Raw genomic sequence first — 24,446 nt, 5'->3', positions numbered from 1 at the left:
GGCGCACGGCGGGGACGCGGCGGCAGCGGCAGCGCAGCGCCAAGGGGCGGCCGTCGGGGCGGCCGCGGCTCCCGGGAGCGCCTCCCGCCGCCACCTCGGGGCCGGCCCCGCCATGGGGCGGCCGCTGTGAGCGCGGCGGCGGCGGGGCTGCGCCTCTCGCCCCGGCCGGGGCTCCCCTCCATTGTTCCCGGGAGCGGCGGGCACCGCGCCGCCGCCGCCGCCCCGAGGGGCTCCGGTGAGTTCGCGGGGGCGCGCACCGGCACCGGCAGCGCGGAGGGGGCGGGAGGGGGAGCGGGGCGGCGGGACCTCGCTTTGTGCCTGGGGGGGGGGGGGCGATCGGGATCGCGGCCCCTCCGCCGCGCTCCTCGCTCGCCGCCGGGCGGCTCGACGGGGACCCCGGCTCGGGGCACCGGGGGGGCTCGGCGAGCGGCGGCCGAGCTCTCGCTTGCGTGTCCGGTGCCCGTGCGCGGGGGGGGCTCCGCTTCGCCGCCGCTCGGCGCCCGCTGCTGGGGCCGGAGCTGGGCGCCGGGACCCCCCCCTGCTCCCCGCAGGCTCCGTGCCGGGCTCGGCGGCGCTTCCTGGGCCCCGTCCGCCAAAAGTTCGCGAGGGGGGAGCCCGGCGGTCCCCGGGAGGAGGTGGGAGAGGTGGGAGAGGAGCTGGGTTTTGTTTCGCCTGGGGCGCGAGGTGTCGGCGCGTTTCGGGAGAAGCCGCGCACGGAGGAGCTCCAAATCCGCGCTTTGGCTTTGTGCCGCCTCGGTGTGCCCGTGAGCCCCTCGAGGGGGCTCGGAGCTGGGGGGCTCGGAGCTGGGGGGCTCGCCGCGCCCTCCACCCAAATTCCTGCCCGGGGGTCGCTCCCGGAGGCGCGTGGCGGAGGCTCGGGGAGCGCGGCGGTGCCGTTACCTGCCGGGTGCCCGCAGCCCCCCGGGCACAGCCGGTGCTGGATGGGGCTGGCACAGCCCGGCCAGGGCACGGGGAGCGGGGCCGGGGGCCGGGGGCTGCGTGCCCGTTCCCGACGCGTTCAGGTTCCGCCGAGCAGCGCCGAAGCCGCCTCGCGATTTCCCCCCTGCGCCGGGTTGTTGGATAACTGCGCCGTGCCTCGCGTGCTGCGGCTGGCTGCCGCGGCTGCCCTGCGGTGAATGTTTAAACCTTCACGCTGCGGCTCGCCCCTCGGTGAAACTGCTGGCGTTGGTAGAACGGACGGATTCGGAGCTTGCTGGTTTGTCGGGGTCCCAGATGGAGTGAAAGTGGGATTCGTGTCCGGCTGTGAGCAGGCGGAGGCAGCGGTTTGCTCTTGCTGGAGGTCTCGGGGTGCCTCCCAGCTCCCCAAATTGGTGCCGAGGAGCGGGGCTGTGGGCGGCAGTGACCCTGCCCAGCCTGGGGGTGCTGTGGGAGCAGGGGCGCGGACCCCGCACACCTCTCTGGCTAGCAGCCATTTTCCCCGCACGGGAGCACTTCCTCCCCTAATCTCTGCGGTGGCTGGCGTGCACTGTTGCCTTCTTGTGTTGCTCAGAGAGGATTAAAACAAACGAGCACAGTCCTTGCCCCGGCGGGCTGAGGGCAGGAGCGGCGCCGGGCGCGGGGCTTCGCTGTGTGCGAGGCACCTGGCTGCTCCAGCTGTGCTGGGCAGGAGCCCAGGTCACTTTCGGGGGCAAACTGGAGCTCCCTGTTTATTTATCTGCCCGAAAATGTAAACTGAACTGGGAGCTGCTTTGCCTGCAGCCCCAGCTGGTTTCGCCCCGGTGCTGCGCTCTCCAGGCCCGGGCTGGATCGCAGATGCTCGCCCGCAATTTGGCTTTCTCCCCATCGGGGACCTCCTGCTTCTGGGGATGAAGGCAAATGTGAGCAGTAGGGGATACGTCTGCTGGAGAAGCGCGTGTCCTTCCGCTCCCAGCAGCTTTCCTGGGAGGAGCTGCGTGCAGGGAAGCCCCATCCAGCCCCAGCCGCCTGTCGGGCAGGGTAACCGGCCCCTGCCTCCTCCAGAGGCTGCGGCTGCGTCCTGGGGTCCTCATCCTGGAGCTCTCCTCGGCACAGCAGGCAGCGGGACCAGCCCGGGGAGGCTTTTGGGTGCTGATGGATGCTCTGCAGATCTGAAAACCGAGCCCTGAGGTATGGGGCCTTGGGTTTGGGGATGCTGCTAAACCTGAGCTGGTTTTACAGAGATCTGGGGGTGAGGCTGGGCCTTTCCCCGTCCTTCCTGCCCCATGTGCCAGACCCCTGCTCACAGGGAACTCGGCGCTAGAGACACTCCTGGCAGGCTGTAATGCGTGTGGCTGGGAAGGGTTAACGCTGTATGTGTGCTGCACAGTTGGATATTTATTTTTCCAAGCATGCGTCTGCTTTAAGCATTACAGTTTTTCCCTGTAGTTACATTTGCAGTTGTGTTTGCTTTTTATTTCAGCAAATACTTGGTTCCCGACCTGAGGCCGGGGCAAGGAGTGCTGGGTGAGGGGAAGGTTCTCCGTGTCCCCTGGGAGCTTTGCCTTTGCCGTGCCCTTCTGTCCCAAGGGAGCTCAGAGAGGCTGCTTGCGCTGGGGCTCGGAGAAAAATATCAGTCTGTCTTCTTTGTGGCTGGGCACATGCAGCCTGCTCCTGGGGGGCGAGCTCGGGGAGTTTTGGGAGCCCCCAGCCCTGCTCCCACCCCAGGGTGCCCCAGCTGAGCGGCCACGCTCCTGCTTCTGGCACCTTGGATGCGTTCCCAGGGATGAGCCACGCGCCGGGAAGGGGCTTCCCCGCCACACTCAGCTCAGAAATGCTCATCGGAGCCGCTGACCGGCAGGGGAAGGGCCCTGCCTGTGCTGCGTGCGTGCCGACAGCTCAGCCTGACTCACGGCGTGGGAGAGCAGAGGGCGAAGGTCTGGCCCCCGGTCGCGCCGAGGACAGCAGATGCGGCAGGTTGCACGGGGCTGCTCCCCGGGGCACGCGGGTGTGCAAAGGCTGGGCTGGGGCGCGGGGTAGGCGGGCACGGGGGTGTTCCTGCCGGCGCTCCTAAATAGCTCCGTGGGTGTAATGGCCAGCTGTAATTGCAGCCTCGGCAGGCAGGTCTCTAAGGGGCACTTAGCCCTGGTTCCTCTCGCTGCTTCCATTTTTAGTTGCTCGAATCCACCCCAAGCACCAAATTGCAGCGTGCTGGGGCTGTGCGGGAGCGGGGCAGATGCTCTCCGAGGCTTGTGCCTGGAAGGAGCCAGGGACCCTCCCTGCCTGGGCTGCAGCCCTTCCGAGCAAGCGGTTTCCTGTTGGGATTTATATAAAAGCTGTACAAACACGGAGCAGAGCCATGCCTTTGTCTGCGCAGGTAGGAGCCCTCTCCACTGCCCCGGCTCCTCGCACAGGGCCCCCGGCTCCCCTTCCACCGGCACCAGCGCCTCGCTGCTCACCGGTGTCCCCAGTCTGTGGCCGAGGGGAAGCTGGGGGAGCCCCCGCTTTGTCCCCACGTGCAGGGCAGGTCCCTGTCCTGCTCCTCTGCTCTCCAGCTGGGCCGTAGCTGCCGCCTGCCTCTGCTGGGAGCCAAGCACGGAGCTGAGCCCCTGCTCCCCACGTCCTGGCACGCGGCTCCCTCCCCGTTCCCCCCGGGACTCTCCCCGCCGTGGGGCAGCTCCTGGCCGCTGGCAGACCCGTGAGCAGTGGAAAGAGGCCGAGAGGCTGCTGCCGAGCCCCTGAATCAGCCGGCCGGGCCCGCTCCGAGGTGGATCTGGCGAAGGAAGGGCTTTGCTGTGCGCCGAGCCAGCACTGACTCACTTGTCAGGAACTGCCGCTCACCGAGGTGCAGCGCGCCCCCCGCCCGCCCCTCGGCACCGAGCCGCCCGGGGGCCCACGCAGACGCTGCGCATTAGGGCATGTTCCGGGGAGCATGTGCTGTCGATAAACAAAACCGCTCAGAGACAGAAAATAATTTCCAGAAACACCGACGACTTTTTTTTTCCACCTCCCCCTTCCAAGCCCTGATAAATCGCTAACACTCAATCACGGCTCTGAAGCGCGCTGCCTGGCGCCCGGGAGCGCCGGGGCTGGGAGATAATGCCGGCGTTTGCTGCGTGCTGCTCCTCCCTGCCCGGCCTCCTGTCAATATTTGGGGTCCCAAACGCTCCAGCACTGGTGGGGAAGGGGCAGCTGGAGCCCCCAAACCTGCTGGAGCTCTGTTTGAGCCCCCCAGGCAGCACCCAGTGTTCAACGTGGGTCTTTTGGGGACAGCAAGGGCAGCTGCCTGCCCCTGGGAGTGGTGACGCTTTGGGAAGGGGAGCGGTGGCCCGGATACGGGGCTCGGTGCCGTCCCCACGTGCCTGCTCCCGGAGCGCCCGGCACTGCCGCCCCGGCCAGCACAGCCGGGCTGGGGTTATGCAATTACCGGGGCAGGGAGCTCGTGCGCGAGCCCTGCGGTAAAGCCTGGGGGAGCAATTACTGGCTGCTGGTGTCGGGACCTCGGTCGGAGGCTTTGCGGCGTCGCAGATGTTGTGGAGGATGGAGCGCGGGGCCTCGCGCGCGGCTCCCCGGGGAAGCAGGCGGCTGGCTGGGGACGGCCAAAGGCGTCCGGGCTCTGGCTCCAGCCGCACGCCCCGAGCAGGGTTTGCTCCTGCTTCTTCCCACGTGGCCGAGGGAAGGCCGGAGGGCAGGAGGGATGCGGGTGGAGGAGGCCACATCCCTTCGGCTCCGGCACAGCGGCCACCTGGAAGGGTTCCTCAGTGGAGGGAGCTCTGTGGGAGGTGGAGGGGCTGGGGTTTGTGGGGTTTGTGCCGTGCCAAGGGTGTGTGGTGGCACAGGTAACACCATGATTTGGTCTGGGTATGGGGGACTTGCCCAGCAGGAGGTGTGCAGCGAGACCCCTTCTGTTTGGGGGCATCAGTGCGCAATGTGCCTCACCTCCCTGCAGCGCTGACACCCCGAAAGGGCTTTGGGGGCACCCAGCTTGGGTTAACCACACCGGCACCTGCCGCGTCCCCGGGCTTGGCACAGTCTGGGAGCTGCCTGGGGTGCTTGTAGCAGAAGGTGCAGTGCAAACAAGGAGAGGCAGGCAGGCATTTGCAAAAGTCATGCCTGCAGGCGTGCGTGCACGGGAGAGAGGTGGCCTGGCTTCCAGAGGAACACCTCTCCGGGCCCACAGGACGTTCGTATCTTGAGACTTCTCCGTTCTGCATGTGGGCAGAGTTAAAGAAAGCTGAAAGGCTTCTGCCAAGTCCTGGAGATCTGGCTAGAGTAAAGGGAGATTTTTTTTGTTGTTGTTGCAAAAATTTTACAGCATTTCGATCTGTATTAGACTTGCCTTTCTGGTGCCAACTATGTGAAGGAGAAGGAAAGGAGTCGAGCAGAACCCTCCCCTCTTTTAAACAGCCTTTGACAATTTCCCCCACTGTTCTGGGAAATTCTGCTTTACTCGGGGCTGCTTTGCCAGCAAGTTTGCTCTCAGCACGTTCGGTTTTTTGGTTGTTATTGTTTTCAGAAAAACCTAAATCTACCGATCTGGGTTGCTGGAGGCTGCGGGGGTTTGGGGTGGCTCTGAAGGTCACCCCTGATGGGCTGGGGACACAAAGGGTGTCACTTGCCGTGGCGAGCACGTCCCAGCACGGTGTCCATGGGGCTGTTGGTGGGGGCTGCCAAAGGGGCACAAAGGGGAAGGGGCCGCGTGGCGTGGGGCTGCTCCGCGCCCTGTCCTGACTCTGCTTTCCTCCTCCGCAGCTTGCAGCGGCCGACGGCCCGGCGGAGACCCCCCCAGTGCCCCCGCCGGCCGAGCCACCCGGGGCCCCCATGGAGTGGGAGCTGCGGAGCCCAGTCGCCGAGCAGTAGCCGCAGCAGTGGGATGTTGACCTGGAGGTGCCTCATCCTTTGGGCTGTGCTGGTCACAGCCGCGCTCTCTGCTGCCAGGCCGGCCCCCACCCTGCCCGACCAAGGTAAGGCGAGCACAGCCGCCGCGCCGGCTCCTTCTTTGTGTTCCTCGCGGGGTGATAAGATAGCCGCTATCTCTCCCCTGCCTTGCACAAGAGGCAGAGGCTGGGCCGAGGGCCAGTGCGGGGCTGCTGCCCGCGGAGCCGCAGCGTGTGCGAGGGCACGACCGCTGCCACGTGTGGCCACCGGGTGCCCTGGGGCCACGGGCTGGTGCCAGGAGGGCTGTGGTGAGCATCGCCTGCAAAGAGCGAGGTGCAGGGGTGTGAAAAGCCTGTGCACGCTTCCAGCATCACCCATGGGTGTTACAAACCAGGAGGGAAACAGTGGCGAAACCAAACAAGGGTTTGGAGGAGGATGCAGCCCCTGAAGACCTGGCAGAGGCTGGGAGCTCGGGCTGCCCTCTCCAAAAGCAGCGGGGTTGTGGCCAGGGGCTGCAGGAACTCGCTCCTACGGCCCCGCAAAGCCCCGGGCACTGGTGGCACCTTGACGCGGTGGATGGGGCTCCGAGGGTCACCGGGCCCCAGAGAGGGCCGGCCCCGCGCAGGGAGGACGCGATAGCATTTCAAAGCCCGGCCTTCCCTTGGTGAGGCAGAGAATAAACAGACCAGCCACCGCCGCCCGGGACTTCTGACTGGCTGCCTTTTGGTTTTAATTACCCGAGAATGTCTGGGCTGTGGGGTACGGCTTTTCTTTTTAAGGCTCGCTCCTCCTTCCCTGCTCCTCCCACCCAAACCCCAAAATGCGGACGGACGCGGGGCTGCCCAGGAACAGCAGCGGTGCTCCCTTGGTGGCTTGGGACAAGAGCACTCACCCCATGGCAGCGGGCACACCAGTGAGCAATCCCTGCTTCAGCTGGGGTCCCTGAGCTGACTGCACTGGGGCCAGGCAGTGTCCAGGGTCGGGGGCAGCAGGACCCCGTGATGGATGCAGCCGCTGCGCTCTCTGGAGCTGTGCGGGTCCCCGGGGGGCTGCAGGCTGCTGCCACCCCCGAGCGGTGCCTGGGCAGAGCATCGCTCACCAGCGACCTTCCCCGAGGTTTTTCCACTGGCACGTTCGCCGCCTGTTTTTGTAAATAACGCGGCTGACAGCTGTAAACATGTTTTGCTCGGGAGGTTGCTTCTCCTGGAAGAGGTTTCCCGGCAGTGCCTGGGGGAGCGGTGGCTCTGGGCGGGCGGCTCGGGGCTGTGTGGGTGCACAGCAGCTCCCTGGGCTCCGGGGAAAGCTGCCCGGGTGCTCGGGCCGAAGGCTGGTGTGAGCCGAGCTGGGTTTGGAGAGCCCCGGGGAGCCCCGGAGGGAGCAGCATCGGGCCAATGGTGCTGCTGGTGGAGGAGAGGAGGGAGCTGGGCCCTCGCCAGCCCCGTGGCAGGGCTGACAATAACTGGGAGCGCTCCCCAGCACGGCTCCCAGCAGGGCAGCCCAATTAGTGCCACAGCAGGAGCCCGGCTGGGGCAGAGCCCGGCCCTTTGGCTCCGGAGCCGGCTGCCAGGAACGCGATGTTCCAGCCTGACACGCGCCTCCGCGCCGGGCCGGGAGGGAAAGGGCCGGGCCCGGGCCGGGACCCTCAGCACCACCCGGAGCTTCACCTGCGAGGGAAGGCTCCGGGTCCGACCCCGGGGGGTTTGGGGTCCCGTGGGGGCTGTGTGTGGGGTGCCTGCATCCCACCCCAGGGCTGCTGCGCCGTCCTTCCCCGCATCGTCCCCGTGAGCATCGCCCGGCGGCGGCTGCGGCCGCGCTCCCGTCCCCTCCGTGGCGGAGGCAGCAGCTTTTCCGGACTTTGTTCTGGATGTTTATGGGGTTTCAGTTTACTCCTGGTTTTGAGGCGGCTAAGCTCCCTTCCCGGGGAGCGAGTAATCCCCCGCGCTCGCTCGCGCAGGGCGAGCGGCCCCTGCCTTGGCTGCAGAGGGGGATTTCAAACCGCCGGCCCGCCTCCTCCTCGTGGCCTGGGGAGGGGGCTCGGAAAACCCTGCCTTTGTCAGGGACTCGCTGCCGTGATTGAAAAATCTGCAGCAAATAAAATATTAATGGGCACTTACTGCATTTTATAGTTGCCTAAATTTGGAGGTGGTAAAAAAAAAAAAAAAAGTTAAGGGAAAAAGCCAAGAAATTTCCATGAGCAACCTCCATCTCCCCGCCTCACAAAGCCAGTCTTTGTCTTCAGGTTAAACAGAAACCTGCAGAAAATTGCAGAGGGGATTTTTTTTTTCCCCCTCTCTCCTTGTCTGCTATTGTCCTCCCCGCTGTCGGGGCTTTTCCACCGCCCCGGGTCTGCCTCATCCCTGCGTGCAGGGGACGCCAGCAGCACGAAGCGCCCAAGCACGTCCCCGCGGGGAGCCGGGTGCTGCTGGGCCCGTTTGGGGAGCAGAACATTTTGGGGTGCTCCGATCCCTGAGAGCTGCAGCAGATGCCTTTGGGGGGACGCATCCCATCCCCACTGGGAAGGGTGATCGGGGGCAAGGTTTGGGGAAGGGGAGCCCCGTGGGCAGGGACAGAGCCAGGGGCTGCAGCCCCCCAGCAGCTTTGAGCCCCTTTCCCAGTCCCCTGGGGAGCTCCAAGCCCCCTTCCCAGTCCCCTGGTGCCCCATTTCCCAGCACAGATGCTGGCCCAGCTGGCTGCAGGCTTATCCCCCCTCCCAGTTGCAGGGCTTTGTTGTGGCCGCCTCGTCCCGGGGGGCTTGCTCCGGACCCAAAGGGGCAGAGCTGTGGGGGCTCAGAAACCTGCACCTCTGCTGATGGTGGCAGCCCTGGATTGTTACTGGAGCCTGGGGGGCCCGGCAGCCCCCACCTGCACCCGTGATCCCACCGGCCAGGGGGGTCTGTCTGCCCTGGCCCCCCATTGCTGCAGCCGCTCTGTCCCCGGGGCACGGCCGTGTCCGCTGGGGCATCACGCTGCTCCCTTCCCCTCCCAGCCTGTCGAGCAGGCATTGTTCCCCGCCTCCCGCCTTTCCACTCGGATGCTGTCACTCCAGCCCTTAATTGAGGAGGGAAAAAAAAAAAAAAAAAGAAATATGAGTCTTTGGGAAAGGCAGCAGCACTCAGCCAGAGCCTGGGCTGCGGAGCTGCCCCGTGCCTTCCCCGTGTGCGTGGGGCTGGCTGCTGTCCCCATGGGGTCGTGTTGTGCCTGGGGTGTGCAAGGATCCTGCAGCTCTGGGGGAGAGGAGTGGGGGCCCTGGCAAACCCCTTGCTTATTGCAAAAAGCCACAGGCATGTGTGTGGGTCCCTGGGGACATGCGGGACCCCCGGCTGCCCCAAGCTGCCACCCCACAGGCTGCTCGGCTCCCGGGGTGTCCAGGGCACAGGTGAGCATTCACCCTGGAGACATTGCAAGCTGCTGGCATGCCCGGTACTGAAACACTGCTCCATGTCATGCTGCTGCACCTCACTGCTGCGTTTCAGTGCTGGCTCAGCCACGAAGCGTGCCCGGGGCTGCAGCAATTCGCCTCTGCTGCTGGAGAGCCGGGTGGGAGAGGGCACGGGGCAAGGCCCCGGAGAAGAAACCGGTCATGGTTCTGCGTCTGCCCTGCGGCATCTCCCTGATCCCCAGGCAGAGGTGGTGGGACCCCAGGGCAGGGGTGACGGGACCCCCGGCCCAGGGGATGCTGCGGGGGCCACTTGGCCACCTCCGTGCGCGCCCAGGGGCAGCTGCGGGGGCGAGCCGGGAGAGGCACTTTTTAAATAAGAAAGAAGCCAATCCCCACGTCCCGGTAAGCGCTTCCTGTTGGGATTAGCAGAGCTGTGGGGCATGTGTGTGCTTTTTCTTCAGGAAATACCTTCAGTGAGCCCTGGTGGGGTTTCCAGGGCAACCGGCGGCCGGACCCGCTGCTCGCGGCCATTCAGCCCGGATTGTTCCTGCGCCGCTTTGTTGGCCGCTTTATTGCGCTCGCTCTGGCAAACACAGCGGTCCGCGCGGTTTTGTCAGGGCTGAATGCAGAACTTCTCCATTCTGACGGCCCGGCCCTGGCGCGGGGCCATTTGCATGCAAAATCCTTCGGGGTTGGGGGGGGGAAGGAGGGCGGGCGAGCGGCCGGGCTGCGCTGGGAGCAGGGGGAAAGGTTAATCGGAGCCACCCCGGCGGCCCCGGCCCCGGCCGCAGCAGGGGCCATGCCTGGGGGAGCGGTGGCAGTTGTAGGAAGCCGGTGACACTCTCCATCTGGCTCGCTTCCATTTCAAAGCTGGGACAAGGCAACAAAACCGTCCCGGGCTCATTTCGAGGCGAAGGCGCGTTCCTCCAGGGCCAGGGTCATTCCTCCTTGCGTGGGACGTGGGGGCCCCTCCTGGACTGTGGGTGCTCCCTTCCCCTGCTGGATGGGGTGTGGTGGGGCTCCCCCAGCCCCCTCTGCACCAGGAAGTGCAGGATTCCTCCCCAGGCTGAAGAATTGAGGTTGAAAAGGGCATGGCGGAGAGTTCGAGTGTGCCAGATTTAACGTGCGTTGTGCTGGCTTCTCCAAGCCGGTGCAGTGATGCTGGAGCTGGCAGTTTTCCCTTAAAACTCACAGCAAAAAGAAACACCACAACCAGAACCTCAGCTGAAGGTCCCGTCCTCAGCCCTGCAGAGCATGCCCACTCCTGGAGCTGCTCTGGGGGCTCCTTGGCATCCCTGGGACCCAAATTCCTCCTCTTCCCTGCAGTGCTGCCTGCAAGAGTCCCACGGCCACATGGGGCAGGTGTAGGATGGGAGAGGGGCAACGCAGTGCTGGGATGGCAGGTACACGGGTACCAGGGCCCCAGGGGGGAGCAGGGAAGCTTTGCAGGGAGTTTGCATTTGTTCTCTTACACCTTATTCATATTTTGGGAGGGTGTTTCTCCTCCCCGTGCAGAGCAGCTGGCAGACAAGGGGGACAGAGGGAGCCGGACCCCTTTTCACAGGGGTGCAGGCACGGAGCCCCCAGCAGGAGCAGCACCCCCGGCGCACCCCGTGAGGGCTGGGTGAGCGGCACCATGCTCTGCTTCCTGCGCTTGGCTCCCTTGCCAAGCAGCAACGGGACGGGCTGGGCAAGAGCAGAGCCAAGCGTTTGTCCGGCCGATTGAGCTTTCGCTGCCGGGGCTTGCTTCGGGTTTGCTCGCACCCTGCTCGGAGCAGCCGGCGGCTCTCCGGAGGAGCTGCACCTGCTGGCTGGGTGTAAGTTACAGAAAAACGTCTGAAAGAGACGTCTCCGGCTGATGGAGCCCAGCGATCAAACGGGCTCCCCCTAATTAACGTAGGTGGGGGCAAGACGAGCCCTGCCGAGGGCACTGTGCTGCGGGGCACTGCGCTGCCCGGAGCGTGGCCGTGTTTCTGCAGGGGCCGTGGCGGTGCCAGCCGGGCCATCCCTGAGGGCTGCGGTGCTGTCCGCCTGCCAGGGCCGCCCCGGCAGCCTCATTGTCCCGCTGCCGCCCGGGGGGGAGCTAACCTGGACATGCTCATTAGGCTGTGAATTCATTTTCAGGCCGTTCCCACCATGCCGCGTTTTCCGCCTCCTCCCCGAGTGCCAGAGATGTGCTTTGGGTTACCGAAGGGCAGGATCCTGCCTTGCCCTCTGCCTCCCCTCTCCGCCGGGGCAGCACCCCGTCCATCACATCCCTGCTGCTGCAAAGCAGCCCTGGGCTCGCAGGGCCACCCCGTGAGCCCCCCGAGCCCCAGCAGCAGGTGGGGGTCTCCAAGCTCTCCCCGCCTCCAAAGGGCTTTTCTCCCCACAAACCCATCCGTGGGTCCGGCCGGGAGGTGTTTGGGGGCTGCAGGAGTTCAGACCCAAGCCCAAAGCGGGTGCTGGAGGGCATGAAACGAGGGACAGAGCTCTGGCTGCTGCTCCTGGTTTTGTTTTGGGTTTTTGTGGCTGTTTTTTGCTGGCTGACCCTGCTGTGTTTGGGAAGGCGACGGGGCAGGACGGGCAGTGTGGTGGTGTTGTGCCGTGCTCGGACACAGCCGGGGCAGAGCTGCTGCATTGTGTGTGCTGGGGGCTGCCTGTGACTAATCCTTTGAAACACAAATCAGAGCTGCAAGGAGTGCCCGTCCTGTGTGGCTGCGGGAGGGAAACACGGGGAAAACGGGATGGGGAAAGCAAGGCTCGTCCCCCACCGGGGCTCTGGCAGCCTCCACCTTCCCGCTAGACCCGGAGCCTGGCTTTTGGCCCTCTCGCCGTCGAGGAAAGCGCTGAACTCTTCCCCAGCAAGCTGCTTTCATTTAGGTGCTCAGCACACGAGAGAAGCTCCCAAGCTGTTCCTAGAGGGTTTTCCCCTGCAGCCTCTCAGATGTGCGAGGCCAGGAGGCAGAGCGCGGAGCCGGGCTCGCTGAGCGAGGCGCTGGAAGCCCCAAACCTCGTTTGCAGCAGCAGGAGGGAGCAGAGCAGGGCAGAGCCTCCCCGTCGGGGCGATGGGCACCTGCTGGGCCGGCCCAGGAAGGTTTTGGCACGTCCTTCTGCCAGGGTGCTGGCAGCCAGGCGGCCCCAGGGGCTGCTACGAGGGAATCCCGGGATCAATGCACGGTCACAGTTGGAAGGGACCTCTGGAAGCCGTTCTGAACCTTGGCACATGCAGGAGGTGTTCCCGAGGATTTGCTCTGGGGCTGCCTCGTGAAAAGGCTCTGTGCTGAGCTGGAGCGAGTGGAAGGGGACGGCTTTTGCTCTCAGCCAGCCTGAAGCCAGCCGGCCACTGCCCAGAGAGCGGCGAGGACCGGGAAGATGCTGTAGGAACGCGGCTGCACCCACCCTGAACGTCGGTGCCTGTGGAAATAAATAGTGACAGAGATCTGCAAGAAAACCGGTGGTGCTGGCACTGGGAGGAAAGCCAGAGCTGCACCTGGCTGAGCCCTTCCCTGGGCCAGGAAATTGGACGAGATTGTTTGAAACCCGGACATCTGCGCCGAGCCCAGCACCTGGGGACCAACAGCTTTGTGCAGCGGCACCGCCGGGCGAGGGCAGCGCTGGGGGACATGGCCCCGTCTGTGACACCAGGGACAGGAGGGAGCAGCCCGCGTAGCACCAGGATGGACGGGCAGGATTTTTGTGCTGCTGGCACGAACACCTCAGGACAGCTACAAGCGAGGAGCACCCCGCCGGCCCTCCTTGGCCGGAGCTCCCCTGGGCTGAGCTTTCCCAGCGCTGCTGCTCTCGCTGAGCCTCGCACCCCGCCTGCTGCCCCCCTAATTGACCCGGCCTTCTGCCCTTCCCCGAGGTGCTCTGACCGGGGCGGGGGTCCCTGCAGCATGGGGACCCCGGGGCCCGCTTCGCTGGCTGAGACCCCTCCTGGGCAGGGGGCACCCCGGGACCCGTGAGCAGCAGCGGGGCAGAGCCACCGGGGTTTGTCCCAAGTTGCCCATTTCTCCCCCATTTTAGACCCCTGCCCTAGCACGCTCCCTCCTCGAGGGACGGGGCCAGGCAGAGCCCGAGGGTGCTCGGTGGTTCTCAGCTCCCCGGCTGCCGCCTCGCCGTGCCGTGGGGCCAGGCGCTTGGTGCTGCTTCGGCCGCTTTCAGCCTCTGCCTCTGCTTCCCCCGTGCCCCGCGGGCTGCGTGGCCGCGCTCGGGGACAGCCAGCCCCGGGGCCAGCGGCAGCGTCCCAGCAGCGCATGTTGCCTGATTAACACAGCCCCTCAGCAGCTTGGTGTCCTTTTGTCTCTAGTTCTTTTCTCCTTCTTTTTTTTTTTTTGTTTTTCCCTTCTCTCCCTCTCTCCCCTAACTCCTCCAGTTCTGCCCAAAGCGAAAATCGAAGTGGAGTCCTACTCGGCCCACCCCGGGGACCTCCTCCAGCTGCGCTGCCGGCTGCGGGATGACGTCCAGAGCATCAACTGGGTGCGAGACGGCGTCCAGCTGGCCGAGAACAACCGGACGCGCATTACCGGGGAGGAGGTAGAGGTCAGGGACGCTGTGCCCGAGGACTCGGGGCTCTATGCCTGCATGACCAACAGCCCCTCGGGGAGCGAGACCACCTACTTCTCCGTGAACGTCTCAGGTTCGTAGCGGCACAGGGAAGGGGCAGCCCAGGCGGAGCGAGGAGCGGAGGTGCCCGTGCGCAGGCGTTTGCATGCTCGCCGCCACGCGCAGGTTTGTTCGGCGGCGGCGCTGCCCGAGGGTCCCGGCCCCGCACCGACCCCGGTGGCACCGCGCTCCCCACGCGTGGCACGGCCACGGAGCCCGGCTGAGGAGCTGGGAACGCGGTGCGGGGGCTCCCTGCCGTGCCCGGAGGGCAGCCGGGGTTGTCGCGCCCACAGGGCACGGGCTGATGAGGATGGTGGTGCACGGAGAGCTCTGCGCAAGGGCCGGCACCGCCGGGTGTTGCTGCCGGCCCCGCGGGGCAGGGGGAGGCTGAGGCTCCCAGGGGGGAGCACGGATGGTGTCCGACGCCCCCGCTGCCCCTGCGAGCCCACGGGGTGCATGCGTGGGAACACGTGTGTTTGTCTGCATGGGCTGGCAGGGCTGCACGTCCCGCTGCCACATCGAGCACGCGCTGGGCTCGGGCCGAGGTTCACTTTGGTGGTGTTGAGGCACGATGCTGGAGGTGAACGCTGCGGGTCGGGAGGCGTCGGCTGAGCCTTGGGGGCTCAGCTGCCCCCTGGATGGATTGGTGGCGCCAGGCAAGGTGCCTGGGGGCGCAGCATGGGGCGCTGCCTTCCTGAGCCCAAAATCAGCCTCGGGGGGCAAATTGTGCTTGGACAGCAGGCACCGCTAGCCGGGACCCCGCTGGCCGTGCCACCAGGAGCCTCGCAGCTCCCCGCCGTGCCTCGGTGCTGCCCTGGTGTCGGGTCCCGTGCAGGAGGAAGGGCAGGTCGGTGGGCGCACGCTCAGCCGAGCGTCTCTTCTCTTGCAGACGCGCTCCCCTCCGCGGAGGATGACGACGACGAAGACGATTCCTCCTCAGAGGAGAAGGAGGCCGATAACACCAAGCCGAACCGTACGTCTGCCGGAGGGGTTTGCCCCCAGGCTGCCCTGACCCTTCCTCCTTCTGCCCTGAGCGTTGGGGTGGGGGCCAGGGGAAGCCGGGTACACACGTGGGCATCACGCAGGGACCCAGGAGAGGGTGGGCAGGAGAGGGAGGGCAGGGTCCCGCTGCAGCCCATGGCACCTGGTGTCAGCGAGGGCTCGATGGGGGACCCCTGGGTGCCCTGGGGAACACCAGCACCAGGTTGTGATGGGGAGGCTGCTGCTGTGCCCAAACCCCCGCCGTTTGCCCGGTGCCCTGTGCCCACCGCGCTGAGCCCACCGCTCTGGCTCCCCAGAGGCCGTAGCTCCCTACTGGACCTATCCCGAGAAGATGGAGAAGAAGCTCCACGCCGTCCCCGCCGCCAAGACGGTGAAGTTCAAGTGCCCGTCGGGCGGGACGCCCAACCCCACACTGCGCTGGCTGAAGAACGGCAAGGAGTTCAAGCCCGACCACCGCATCGGGGGATACAAGGTACGGGCTGGGGCAGCACCCACGGGTGGGTGCTTGTGCGGCTCCATCCCGACGGGTCCGGGCTCCGCGAGCACCTCGAGGGGCCGGGCTGGGGGCTCGCTCTGGGGCGGCGCGGGGAGGAGGGGGAAGTGAATGGGCTCTGCAGCTTAAGAGGCACTGAGCTGCCTGTTCGCGCAGCCCCGGGCCTCCAGAGGGGCAGATGGGCCCCCTGACATTCCTGTTGCAGAACAGCCCCACGGCAGTGACCTGCTTCTGGGTCATGTTTGCACCAGCATCAACCTTTGGGGGAGGGGGAAGGACGAAACCAGCCAGCCTTGGCCGCGCTAATCCCCCCGCGGAGCGTCCGCCCCGGGTGCTCCTCCTGCACCCAGGGCCACCTCCAGCCCCGGCACCCCCCAGCAGCCGGGGGGCCCCGTCCCCTCTCCATCCCTTCGCTATTCCATGGGGGCTGCTGCTCTGGTTGCTGCGTTTGGTTTTGGAGCTGGGCTGCAGCTCGGGGTGCCAGGCATAGCCCGTGAAGGCAGCTTCCCATGGGGCTGGGGAGGGGAAATGGGAGAAGGGGGGGGGGATGCAGGGGCTCAGCGCTGCACCCCAGGGCAGCAGGTCCCTGTCTGTGTGAAGCAGCTCAGCTGGAAGGTGACAGCACGGAGCCAGGGGTGGCTGCTGGGGTTGAAGTGCTGGGCTGAGGGCATCACCAGGTCCCAGCTGGGAGGGAGGAACGTGGCAGCCCTGTGTGGGGCAGAGGCAGCCGGAGCCCAGGAGCGGCAGGGGATGGGTGCAGGGGGCTCATCCCTGCGCCCCACGGCCAGGGGGGACCTGGGAGCGCTCGCAGCCCTGCGGAGCCACCCGGGGACGGGCCGGGAGGAAAAATGCTCGGTCAGCAGCACCCAGGACTCCCCGGGATGCGCTGTGCCCTGCCCGCTGACCCCCATGGGGCAGAACAAAGCCGCTCTGTTCCCTCGGGGCGGGCGTCCCCATGCCCGGTGCGCTCAGCTCACAGCATCTGCCGCTGGGCTCCGCGGCGAGCCCGGCCCGGCACAGCTGGGAGCAATTACGGCCCCTCTGCAGGAGAGGGGAAAGGTGACCTCGGACCCAGATTTATGTCGTGCCGGGGGGCTGAGCTGGCCCTGATGCGTGCGCCCGGCGCCTCGCACCTAACGCCAGCCCCCCCCTGCCCCCAGGTCCGCTACGCCACCTGGAGCATCATCATGGACTCGGTGGTGCCGTCCGATAAGGGCAACTACACCTGCATCGTGGAGAACAAATACGGGAGCATCAACCACACCTACCAGCTGGATGTCGTGGGTGAGGATGGCACTGGGGGGGCAACGCCAGCGGTGCCACCGGTGGGCTCTGCTGGGCCGGGCGCTGCTCCCAAACCGTTCCCGAGCCTGGCCAGCCGCCTGTCCCCAGCACGGGACGGGGACACGGGGAGGGGAGGCGCGGGATGCCCCCTGGCGCAGAGCAGGCGAGGCGGAAGGATCACCCCGAACCGTTCTGGGGGTTTTTAATTGTGGTGGAAATAATTTCATAGACCAGACAGAAACTTTTTCTAATCGCCTTATTAGCCATAATTCCCAGCTGGGAAGGCTGGTCTGAGCAGTTCCACATGTGGAGCTGCTCTAAATGCCAGTAAATGAACCATTAAAAATGTGATTTAATTTGATTACACTGAGCAAACTGAAGGGAACAGTCAGCGAGGTGAACAAAGGGGTTTGTTAATGCTGACTCACCACAGTGGCAGCCGCTTTGTTAACGGCCGGGGCCCTCGTTAGGTTTGTTTGACCTCTGACCCCCCAATAGGTAGCCAAGTCCCCGCACCGGGGTGTCACCTCCCGGGACGTCACCTGTCCCCGGGCCTGGGGCTGCGGGAGGAGAACCCCGGGCACAGGGGAGTCACGGCCCCCCCTCCCCGAGCGGGGGTCCCCACACGGGGTGCCCCGTGGTGAGGTGTCCCCGTCCCTCCGGCCCCTGCAGAGCGCTCCCCGCACCGGCCCATCCTGCAGGCAGGGCTCCCTGCCAACAAGACGGTGGCCCTGGGCAGCAACGTGGAGTTTGTCTGCAAGGTCTACAGCGACCCCCAGCCCCACATCCAGTGGCTGAAGCACATCGAGGTCAATGGCAGCAAGATCGGCCCCGACAACTTGCCCTACGTGCAGATCCTGAAGGTAAAGCCGCACCCCGGGCTGCCCCAGCCCAGCTCCCTGCAGGGTCCCCCTGGGCACAGCCGGGGGGTCCCACGGAGCCGGGGACCCCTCTGGGTGGCACCGAGGCAGCCGGAGCCCCAGAGCTGCCCCCAGCCCTGTGTGCTGCGCTCCGGGGGTGGGAGGTGGGCAGGGGGCAGGGAGGGCAGCGTGCAGGGGGGGCATAAAGCCTTGTGGTGCCCCAAAGGTGCACGCCGTGGGGCTGGGGGGGCCCTGGCAGCCAGCACAGGGGCGGATGGCTGCGCCCTGCTCCATCCAGGCAGGAGCAGCACCCTCCGTGCACCAACTGCTCAGCACCCCGGGGGGCTCGCCTCTCCCCATCTTCACCTGGACCCCATGGCACGCGGCTGTCCCTTCCCATGCCCCTGGAGGCGATGCAGCAGGGAGCAGCACTGCGGTCCCTCGCCTGCTGCTGCCCCCACTGTGCCCCCCGAGCCCTGCTGCCTGCGGTGGTGCCGGCTGGGGGCAGCCCCCCCCTCGCCGTGCCGGCGGAGCGGGCGCCGACGCTGCGGGCGCCGCGAGTTTTGACGCCGTCGATGTGACTCCTCTGTTGTTGGTCTGTTCCAGCACTCGGGAATTAATAGCTCTGATGCGGAGGTGCTGACCCTGTATAATGTGACAGAGGCGGAGAGCGGGGAGTATGTTTGTAAGGTTTCCAATTATATTGGCGAGGCCAACCAGTCTGCGTGGCTCACTGTCACCAGACCTCTGGCGAAAGGTAATCGGAAGGACGCCCAGTGGGAGGCTTCCTTGGACAGTCCGTCCCCAGCGGTGGAGAACAAAACTCTGGGCTCTCTTGTTTCTGCTGTATTTCTGGTGCAAAAAGCCATGGAAAAATACCCAGCGAGGCCGGCTAGGTTCTGTGCTCTGTCCTCCCCCCCCCTCCGTGTGCTTCCCACCCCGCTGCGCAGCCACCGGAGCCGTGCCGGGTGTGTGCCGCTGTCCCTGCCCTCCCTCCTGCCCTCCCTCCTGTCTCCGTCCTCGTGCCCCCCACGTCCTGAGGCTCAGCCGGCCAGCTCTCCCTGAGCTCTATTTTTCCATGTAGCCCATTGCCAGCATGTTCAGATGGGCAGGACACTCAGTTTGGTGAAGGGTTTTTAACCGGCATCTCCGTAGGGCCGCTGGATGAGTGGTCATCCTGAGGGTCTCTGTAACAGGGCTGCAGTGGTCTCTGTCTGCTCCCGGGGGTCTGGCAAATGAGACTGAGCTCCCTCCTCTCTGGCCCGCTTCCCAGAAGATCTCATGTCGTTTGCTTCTCCGTTTTTTGCTTCCATTTTTCCTTCTAGACGGCTGGCGTTAACACGACAGACAAAGAAATGGAAGTCCTTCACTTAAGGAATGTCTCTTTTGAGGATGCTGGGGAGTATACATGTTTGGCGGGTAATTCTATTGGGATCTCCCATCACTCTGCATGGTTGACAGTTCTCGAAGGTATATACTCCTTTTCCTGTCCCTTTCCTCCCTCGTTTCCACGCGTCGTATGCATTGCGGCCCGGGGCAGGGCGCTTCCCCGGCGGGTAGGGAAGGGGCGCGCAGCCCTCCCCCCCCCCAGCAATGCATACCCGGCTGCTTTTAACCCGGCTTGGACCCGGGGCCAGGCCAGCATCCCGGGCACACGCCGGCAGCGGGGGGCTTTGGGGGGGCTGGGGGTGCTGCCCGGCTCCGTGTGCCCCCGAGGAGCTGGCCTTGCCCCGCGGGGTGGGAGCGCACCGGGGCTGTCGCTGTGCTGCGCTCCGGGCGCATCGATGCTGCTCCTGCCCATCGATGCTGCCCGGCCCCACGGCTGATAACAGCAGCCAGGGAAAGTTTTTTGGGGTGCTGCCTGCTCCTCGCTTGCCAGCCAAAAACTTTCCCCGTTATCAGCCGCCGCTTGGCGTGCTCGGAGGTGGTGGCTGCAGGGACAGGAGGTTTCCGCTCTTCGCCTCTCTCTGAGGCTCTGTTCTCTGGGGGTCAGGTTGGGGGTGCTGCAAGGGGGGGTACAGCAGCTCCCCCACTGCTGATTGTGGTTTGTGGCTGTCCCGAAATGTGCAGCTGCAGCTGCCCTGAGCCACTCCTGGCACTGCTCCCTCCTGTGCCACCGGCAGCCACCAGCACGGGGTCTGCACCACGGCACGCGGGGCTGGGACCCCTCCCCAGCAGCCTGGGGTCCCGGCAGGCTGCTGCTGCTGGCGGCGCTTCTGGCTGCTCCGCTTGAGCTGCCCCAGTGTTCCCAGTAACGCCCGGACCCCCCCAGAGCTGGCAGTGCTGCATGGCCCCCTCCACCCCGCCGTATCCCTGGGGGATGGGCACAGCTCAGCAGCGGGGCAGGGACCCCACGGGGCGATGCAGGGGGCATCCCCCACACACACCCATGGGTGAGCTCAGCCGTGCGGTGCCACCAGCACCACCCCACCCCATACGGAGTGGGGACAGGCACCGTGCCCCCACTTCACACCTCTCATTTAACCCATCCCAAGGCCCCATCCTGCCTCCCCCCACCCTGGGTGCCTGCCTGTGGATGCAGCGCACGGCCCAGGGGTCCCCGTGCAGCCTCCCCGCTCCCCGCTGCGCCCCAGGCAGGGCTGACCCCGAGCGAGGATTGGGGCCGGGGTCTCCCCAGCACCTCAGGGTGGGCTCCTGCTAACGCCCTCCCCGTGCCGACCCAGCTATCGAGGACACGCCGGCCATGATGACGTCCCCCCTCTACCTGGAGATCATCATCTACTGCACGGGAGCCTTCCTCATCTCCTGCATGGTGGTGACCGTCATCATCTACAAGATGAAGAGCACCACCAAGAAGACGGACTTCAACAGCCAGCTGGCCGTGCACAAGCTGGCCAAGAGCATCCCCCTGCGCAGACAGGTAACAGAAAGTAGAGAGGGGGTTTGTTTGCACCTACTGCTCCCCCAGAGGCTCGCCTTTTCCCTGGGTTAGGGTGGGGGGGACCAGGGCCACCCCTCACCCACGGCACGGTGCGGGGTGGGGACCGTAGTGCGGAGGGCCAGAAGGATTTATGGCCACCCAATGTTTGGGGCAGAAGAGCCTGTTGTACCCACCGAGGAGACGGGAGGACCCCCAGGCTGTGCATTTCGTGGTATCAGCAAGCAGGAAACTAATTAAAAATAATTTAGTCGCGCTCCGACTGGAAGCAGCGCTGCAGGGGCCCCGTGCCCGCAGACAGCGTTGGGGATCCGGGCAGGGCCGGGGGGGCGAAGGGCCCCGGTCAGCGCCTTCCCCCCGGTGGGGGCGGCCGGCCGCGGCCCCAGGCACCACGAGAAGGTAACCCACGGCCCCGCTGCAGGTGTCGGCCGACTCCAGCTCCTCCATGAACTCGGGCGTGATGCTGGTGCGGCCCTCGCGCCTCTCCTCCAGCGGCACCCCCATGCTGGCCGGCGTCTCCGAGTACGAGCTCCCCGAGGACCCGCGCTGGGAGCTGCCCCGGGACAGGTGAGGGCGACTGCGGGGTGGGTGCGGGGCCGGGCGCCGTCCCGCTGTCCTTCCCCCGGCCTCAGGCCGTCTGTCTGTCCGTCCTCCCGGCAGGCTGATCCTGGGCAAGCCCCTGGGAGAAGGGTGCTTCGGGCAGGTGGTGCTGGCCGAGGCTATCGGCCTCGACAAGGACAAGCCAAACCGCGTCACCAAAGTGGCCGTGAAGATGCTCAAGTGTAAGTGGTGCTGGGAGCCGGGGGGGGGGGGGCCCTGCACGGCGCCTGGGGCCGGGGGAGCACGGTGTGGGGGGGACCCCAGCCTGGCCCCCGCCCCGACCGGCGCCTCTGCTGCTGCAGCCGACGCCACGGAGAAGGATTTGTCCGACCTCATCTCTGAGATGGAGATGATGAAGATGATCGGCAAGCACAAGAACATCATCAACCTGCTGGGGGCCTGCACGCAGGACGGTGAGTGCCTGGGCGGGGAGGGGGCGTCCCGGCTTCCATGGGGGGGCGAGGACAGCCCCCGGGGGCTGAGCAGGGGCTGGGGTCCCGCTGAGCGCCGCCCGGCCCCGCTGCCCCCAGGTCCCCTCTATGTCATCGTGGAGTACGCCAGCAAGGGCAACCTGCGCGAGTACCTGCAGGCGCGGCGCCCCCCCGGCATGGAGTACTGCTACAACCCCGCCCGCGTCCCCGAGGAGCAGCTCTCCTTCAAGGACCTGGTGTCCTGCGCCTACCAGGTGGCGCGGGGCATGGAGTACCTGGCCTCCAAGAAGGTGAGAGCCCCCCCCGCTGAGTCCCAGACAGGGGGACCCCGGTGGCCGGGCTGTGGGAAGGGGCCGTGACCCCCTTTGCCATGGGGTGGGGGGGTGATGGGGTTTCGGGACCGGCTCACGGCCCCGCGCTCTGCCCAGTGCATCCACAGGGACCTGGCGGCCAGGAACGTCCTGGTGACCGAGGACAACGTGATGAAGATCGCTGACTTCGGGCTGGCCCGTGACATCCACCACATCGATTACTACAAGAAGACGACAAACGTGAGTGCCGCGGCGAGGGGCTTTGTGGAAGGGGGGGGGCAGCGCTCGGAGAGCCCAGTCAGGTTCCCAGTGATCCCCTCCGGATCCTCGGGCTGCCTTGGGGCTCGGCGCTGACGGGGGATTTGCTTCTCCCCAGGGTCGCCTGCCAGTGAAGTGGATGGCCCCGGAGGCCCTGTTTGACCGCATATACACTCATCAGAGCGATGTGTGAGTACCCGGGGCACGGCCCGGCACCAAACAACCCGATTTCTGGGCACGCACCCGGAGCTCTCTGGTGCGGCCCCCGCTGGGCGCAGCGGGCTGAGGCTGTGCTCGCCCGGCAGGTGGTCCTTCGGCGTGCTGCTCTGGGAGATCTTCACGCTGGGCGGCTCGCCGTACCCCGGCGTGCCGGTGGAGGAGCTCTTCAAGCTGCTGAAGGAAGGCCACAGGATGGACAAGCCCAGCAATTGCACCAACGAGCTGTGAGTGCCGCGCTGGGCTGGGGGACAGGGGGTGGCCGGTGCCGCTCCCCAAAATGCACCCCGTGCAGACCTCAGGCAAACCTCGTGCTCCCATCCCGGAGCGCAGGCAGGTGCACGCCGGGGAAGGCAGATGTTCAGAGTTACTTTTCCAGCAGTTCCCGGCCCCGCGAAAACATCAGCTCAATCTGTTTGCAATAATCAACATCTTCCCCTGGTACCGCTCAGCAGGAGCGAATCCCAGAATGACCCCAGAGCAGGGACTAGCCGAGTTTAGGTTAGGTCCTACCAAAACAGCCCCGTGTCCTTCCCCGTGCCCACAGCGGGGGCATTCCCTTCCTCCCACACAGGAGATGATCACAGAACAGCACAAAATCCCCCAAATCCCACCCCTGCTGGCTGACGGTGCCGGCCCACGGTGCAGAGCTCCCCGTGCGCCCGCGGGACTTGGCTCAGCTCTCGCCCCTTGGCCCCCCCCCAGGTACATGATGATGCGGGACTGCTGGCACGCCGTCCCCTCGCAGCGCCCCACCTTCAAGCAGCTGGTGGAGGACCTGGACAGGATCGTGGCCATGACCTCCAACCAGGTAGGGGACCCCCCGTGCGCCCACCCCATCCGGGAACCCCCCCCCGGGGCTGCGCCGTCCCCGCCTGAGCCCCGTCCCTTGCAGGAGTACCTGGACCTCTCGGTGCCGCTGGACCAGTACTCGCCTGGCTTCCCGGACACCCGCAGCTCCACCTGCTCCTCGGGGGAGGACTCTGTGTTTTCTCACGACCCTCTGCCGGACGAGCCGTGCCTTCCCAAATACCCCCCCCAGCACACCAACGGCGGACTGAAGCGACACTGAGGCTGGCACGGCCAGCGAGGGACCGGACGCCCGCGGGTGCCGCGGTGCCGGGGGGGTGCCGCCGCGGGGCCCGGCCGTGCCGAGCTGCGAGAGGGGCCTCGGAGGCACGGCCGCAGCATCCCGGCACCAGAACCACCACCAGAACCACCCACGTCTCCTGCCAGCTCCTCCTGCCGCCTCCGCTGTGAACTCTGCAGCCCGAAGGCTTCGCTCGGTGTTTTGGGTGTCGGGTGTTTCCTTTCCTTTCACCTCCTCCGTGAGCTCTGCGCTTTGATCTCTCCACTTGGTTAAGCCCAAATCCTCCTCGGGGGCCGGCGCCCTGCTGGGACGTGGTGTCCCGGGGGGAAATGGGGAGCCCAGGGAGGTGATCCCCGACCACGCAGGGGTCCCACGGCACGGCCCTCGGGTGCGCGGTGCTGTGAGGCTGCCCCCGGTGACCAAACCCCCGGGACCTCGGAGGGGGGACCCAGCGCGGGCGTCTGCTCAGCACCGGCGGCAGAGGCAGCCGACGGCCGGTGCTGGGAACAAAAGTCCTGTGTACATAGCTAAAAATATGTATAAATATGAATATATATTTACATGTCTTTTTAAAAGGGTTGTTACCAGAGATATACCAGTTTGGTAGTAAGGTACTAGTGGCTGGTAGATATCAGTTGCTATAAAAAAAAAAAAAATCATATATTTTGCTACTTTTGCTGTTTTTATTTTTTTAAATTATGTTCTAAACCTATTTCAGTTTAGGTCCCTCAATAAGAATTGCTGCTGCTGCTTCAGTTTTATATGGGGTTGTATTAAACAGTAATAATGATGTGTCGATGCCTTTTGGGAGCACGTTGTCATGGTGTAAATGGCCTTTCCTCCCCCCTGGCTCCCGGGGTCTCCGGCGCTGCTGGGCCGGCTGCAGCCCCCCGGCGCCGTGCGGGTGCTGCCCCCCGACACCGGGGCGCTGGCACAGCACGGCCCCCGCTCCCGGGCAGCCCCCGCTCCCGGGCCATGCCCTCCTGTGCCTTACCGGCGCCGCGGGGAGCGTCCTGGTGCCGGGCAGCCCTCACCGGGCCCTGCCCTGCCCGGCGGTGCCGGTGCCGGTGCCCAGCCCGCGGAGCTGCCCGGCGGTGCCTTGGTGGGGGCGCGCGTCCCCGTCCCTCCCCGGCACGGCAGAGCCAGGGCGCTGTTACTTGAAAAGTTTTATTTTGCCTTTGTATGGAGAAATATTATTTGTTGTAAACTCTTCTGTAATGAATCTGGAATTCTTGTAATTATT

General features: G+C 65.8%; 1 protein-coding gene across 2 annotated transcripts; it reads left to right on the top strand.

Annotated features, from left to right (window-relative positions):
• Positions 1 to 24,446, top strand: FGFR1 (fibroblast growth factor receptor 1). 2 transcript variants are annotated; one of them, XM_084302445.1, is made up of 18 exons: positions 1 to 235; positions 5,668 to 5,879; positions 13,530 to 13,793; positions 14,649 to 14,732; positions 15,058 to 15,233; positions 16,415 to 16,538; positions 17,211 to 17,401; positions 18,005 to 18,155; positions 20,083 to 20,279; positions 20,719 to 20,864; positions 20,958 to 21,079; positions 21,200 to 21,310; positions 21,428 to 21,618; positions 21,757 to 21,879; positions 22,016 to 22,086; positions 22,203 to 22,340; positions 22,819 to 22,924; positions 23,009 to 24,446. In XM_084302445.1, exons 2-18 carry the CDS (start codon positions 5,789 to 5,791, stop codon positions 23,183 to 23,185), a joined length of 2,463 nt encoding a protein of 820 aa, XP_084158571.1. In that variant the 5' UTR covers positions 1 to 235; positions 5,668 to 5,788; the 3' UTR covers positions 23,186 to 24,446. The 2 variants fall into 2 exon arrangements, with proteins under 2 accessions (XP_084158571.1, XP_084158570.1); XM_084302444.1 differs by lacking the exons at positions 13,530 to 13,793; positions 18,005 to 18,155 and adding an exon at positions 18,724 to 18,868.

This window comes from Netta rufina, assembly GCF_964035555.1.
Source record: "Netta rufina genome assembly, chromosome: 27".
Taxonomy (NCBI): Eukaryota; Metazoa; Chordata; class Aves; order Anseriformes; family Anatidae; genus Netta; species Netta rufina.
This window is presented reverse-complemented; position numbering and strand designations above follow the sequence as displayed.

Coding starts and splice junctions, on each gene's coding strand:
- FGFR1 (XM_084302445.1), top strand. CDS start 5,789: ATGTTGACCTGGAGGTGCCTCATCCTTTGGGCTGTGCTGGTCACAGCC. Junction 20,865..20,957: donor TGGGAGCTGCCCCGGGACAG/GTGAGGGCGACT, acceptor TCCTCCCGGCAG/GCTGATCCTGGGCAAGCCCC. Junction 21,619..21,756: donor AGTACCTGGCCTCCAAGAAG/GTGAGAGCCCCC, acceptor CGCTCTGCCCAG/TGCATCCACAGGGACCTGGC.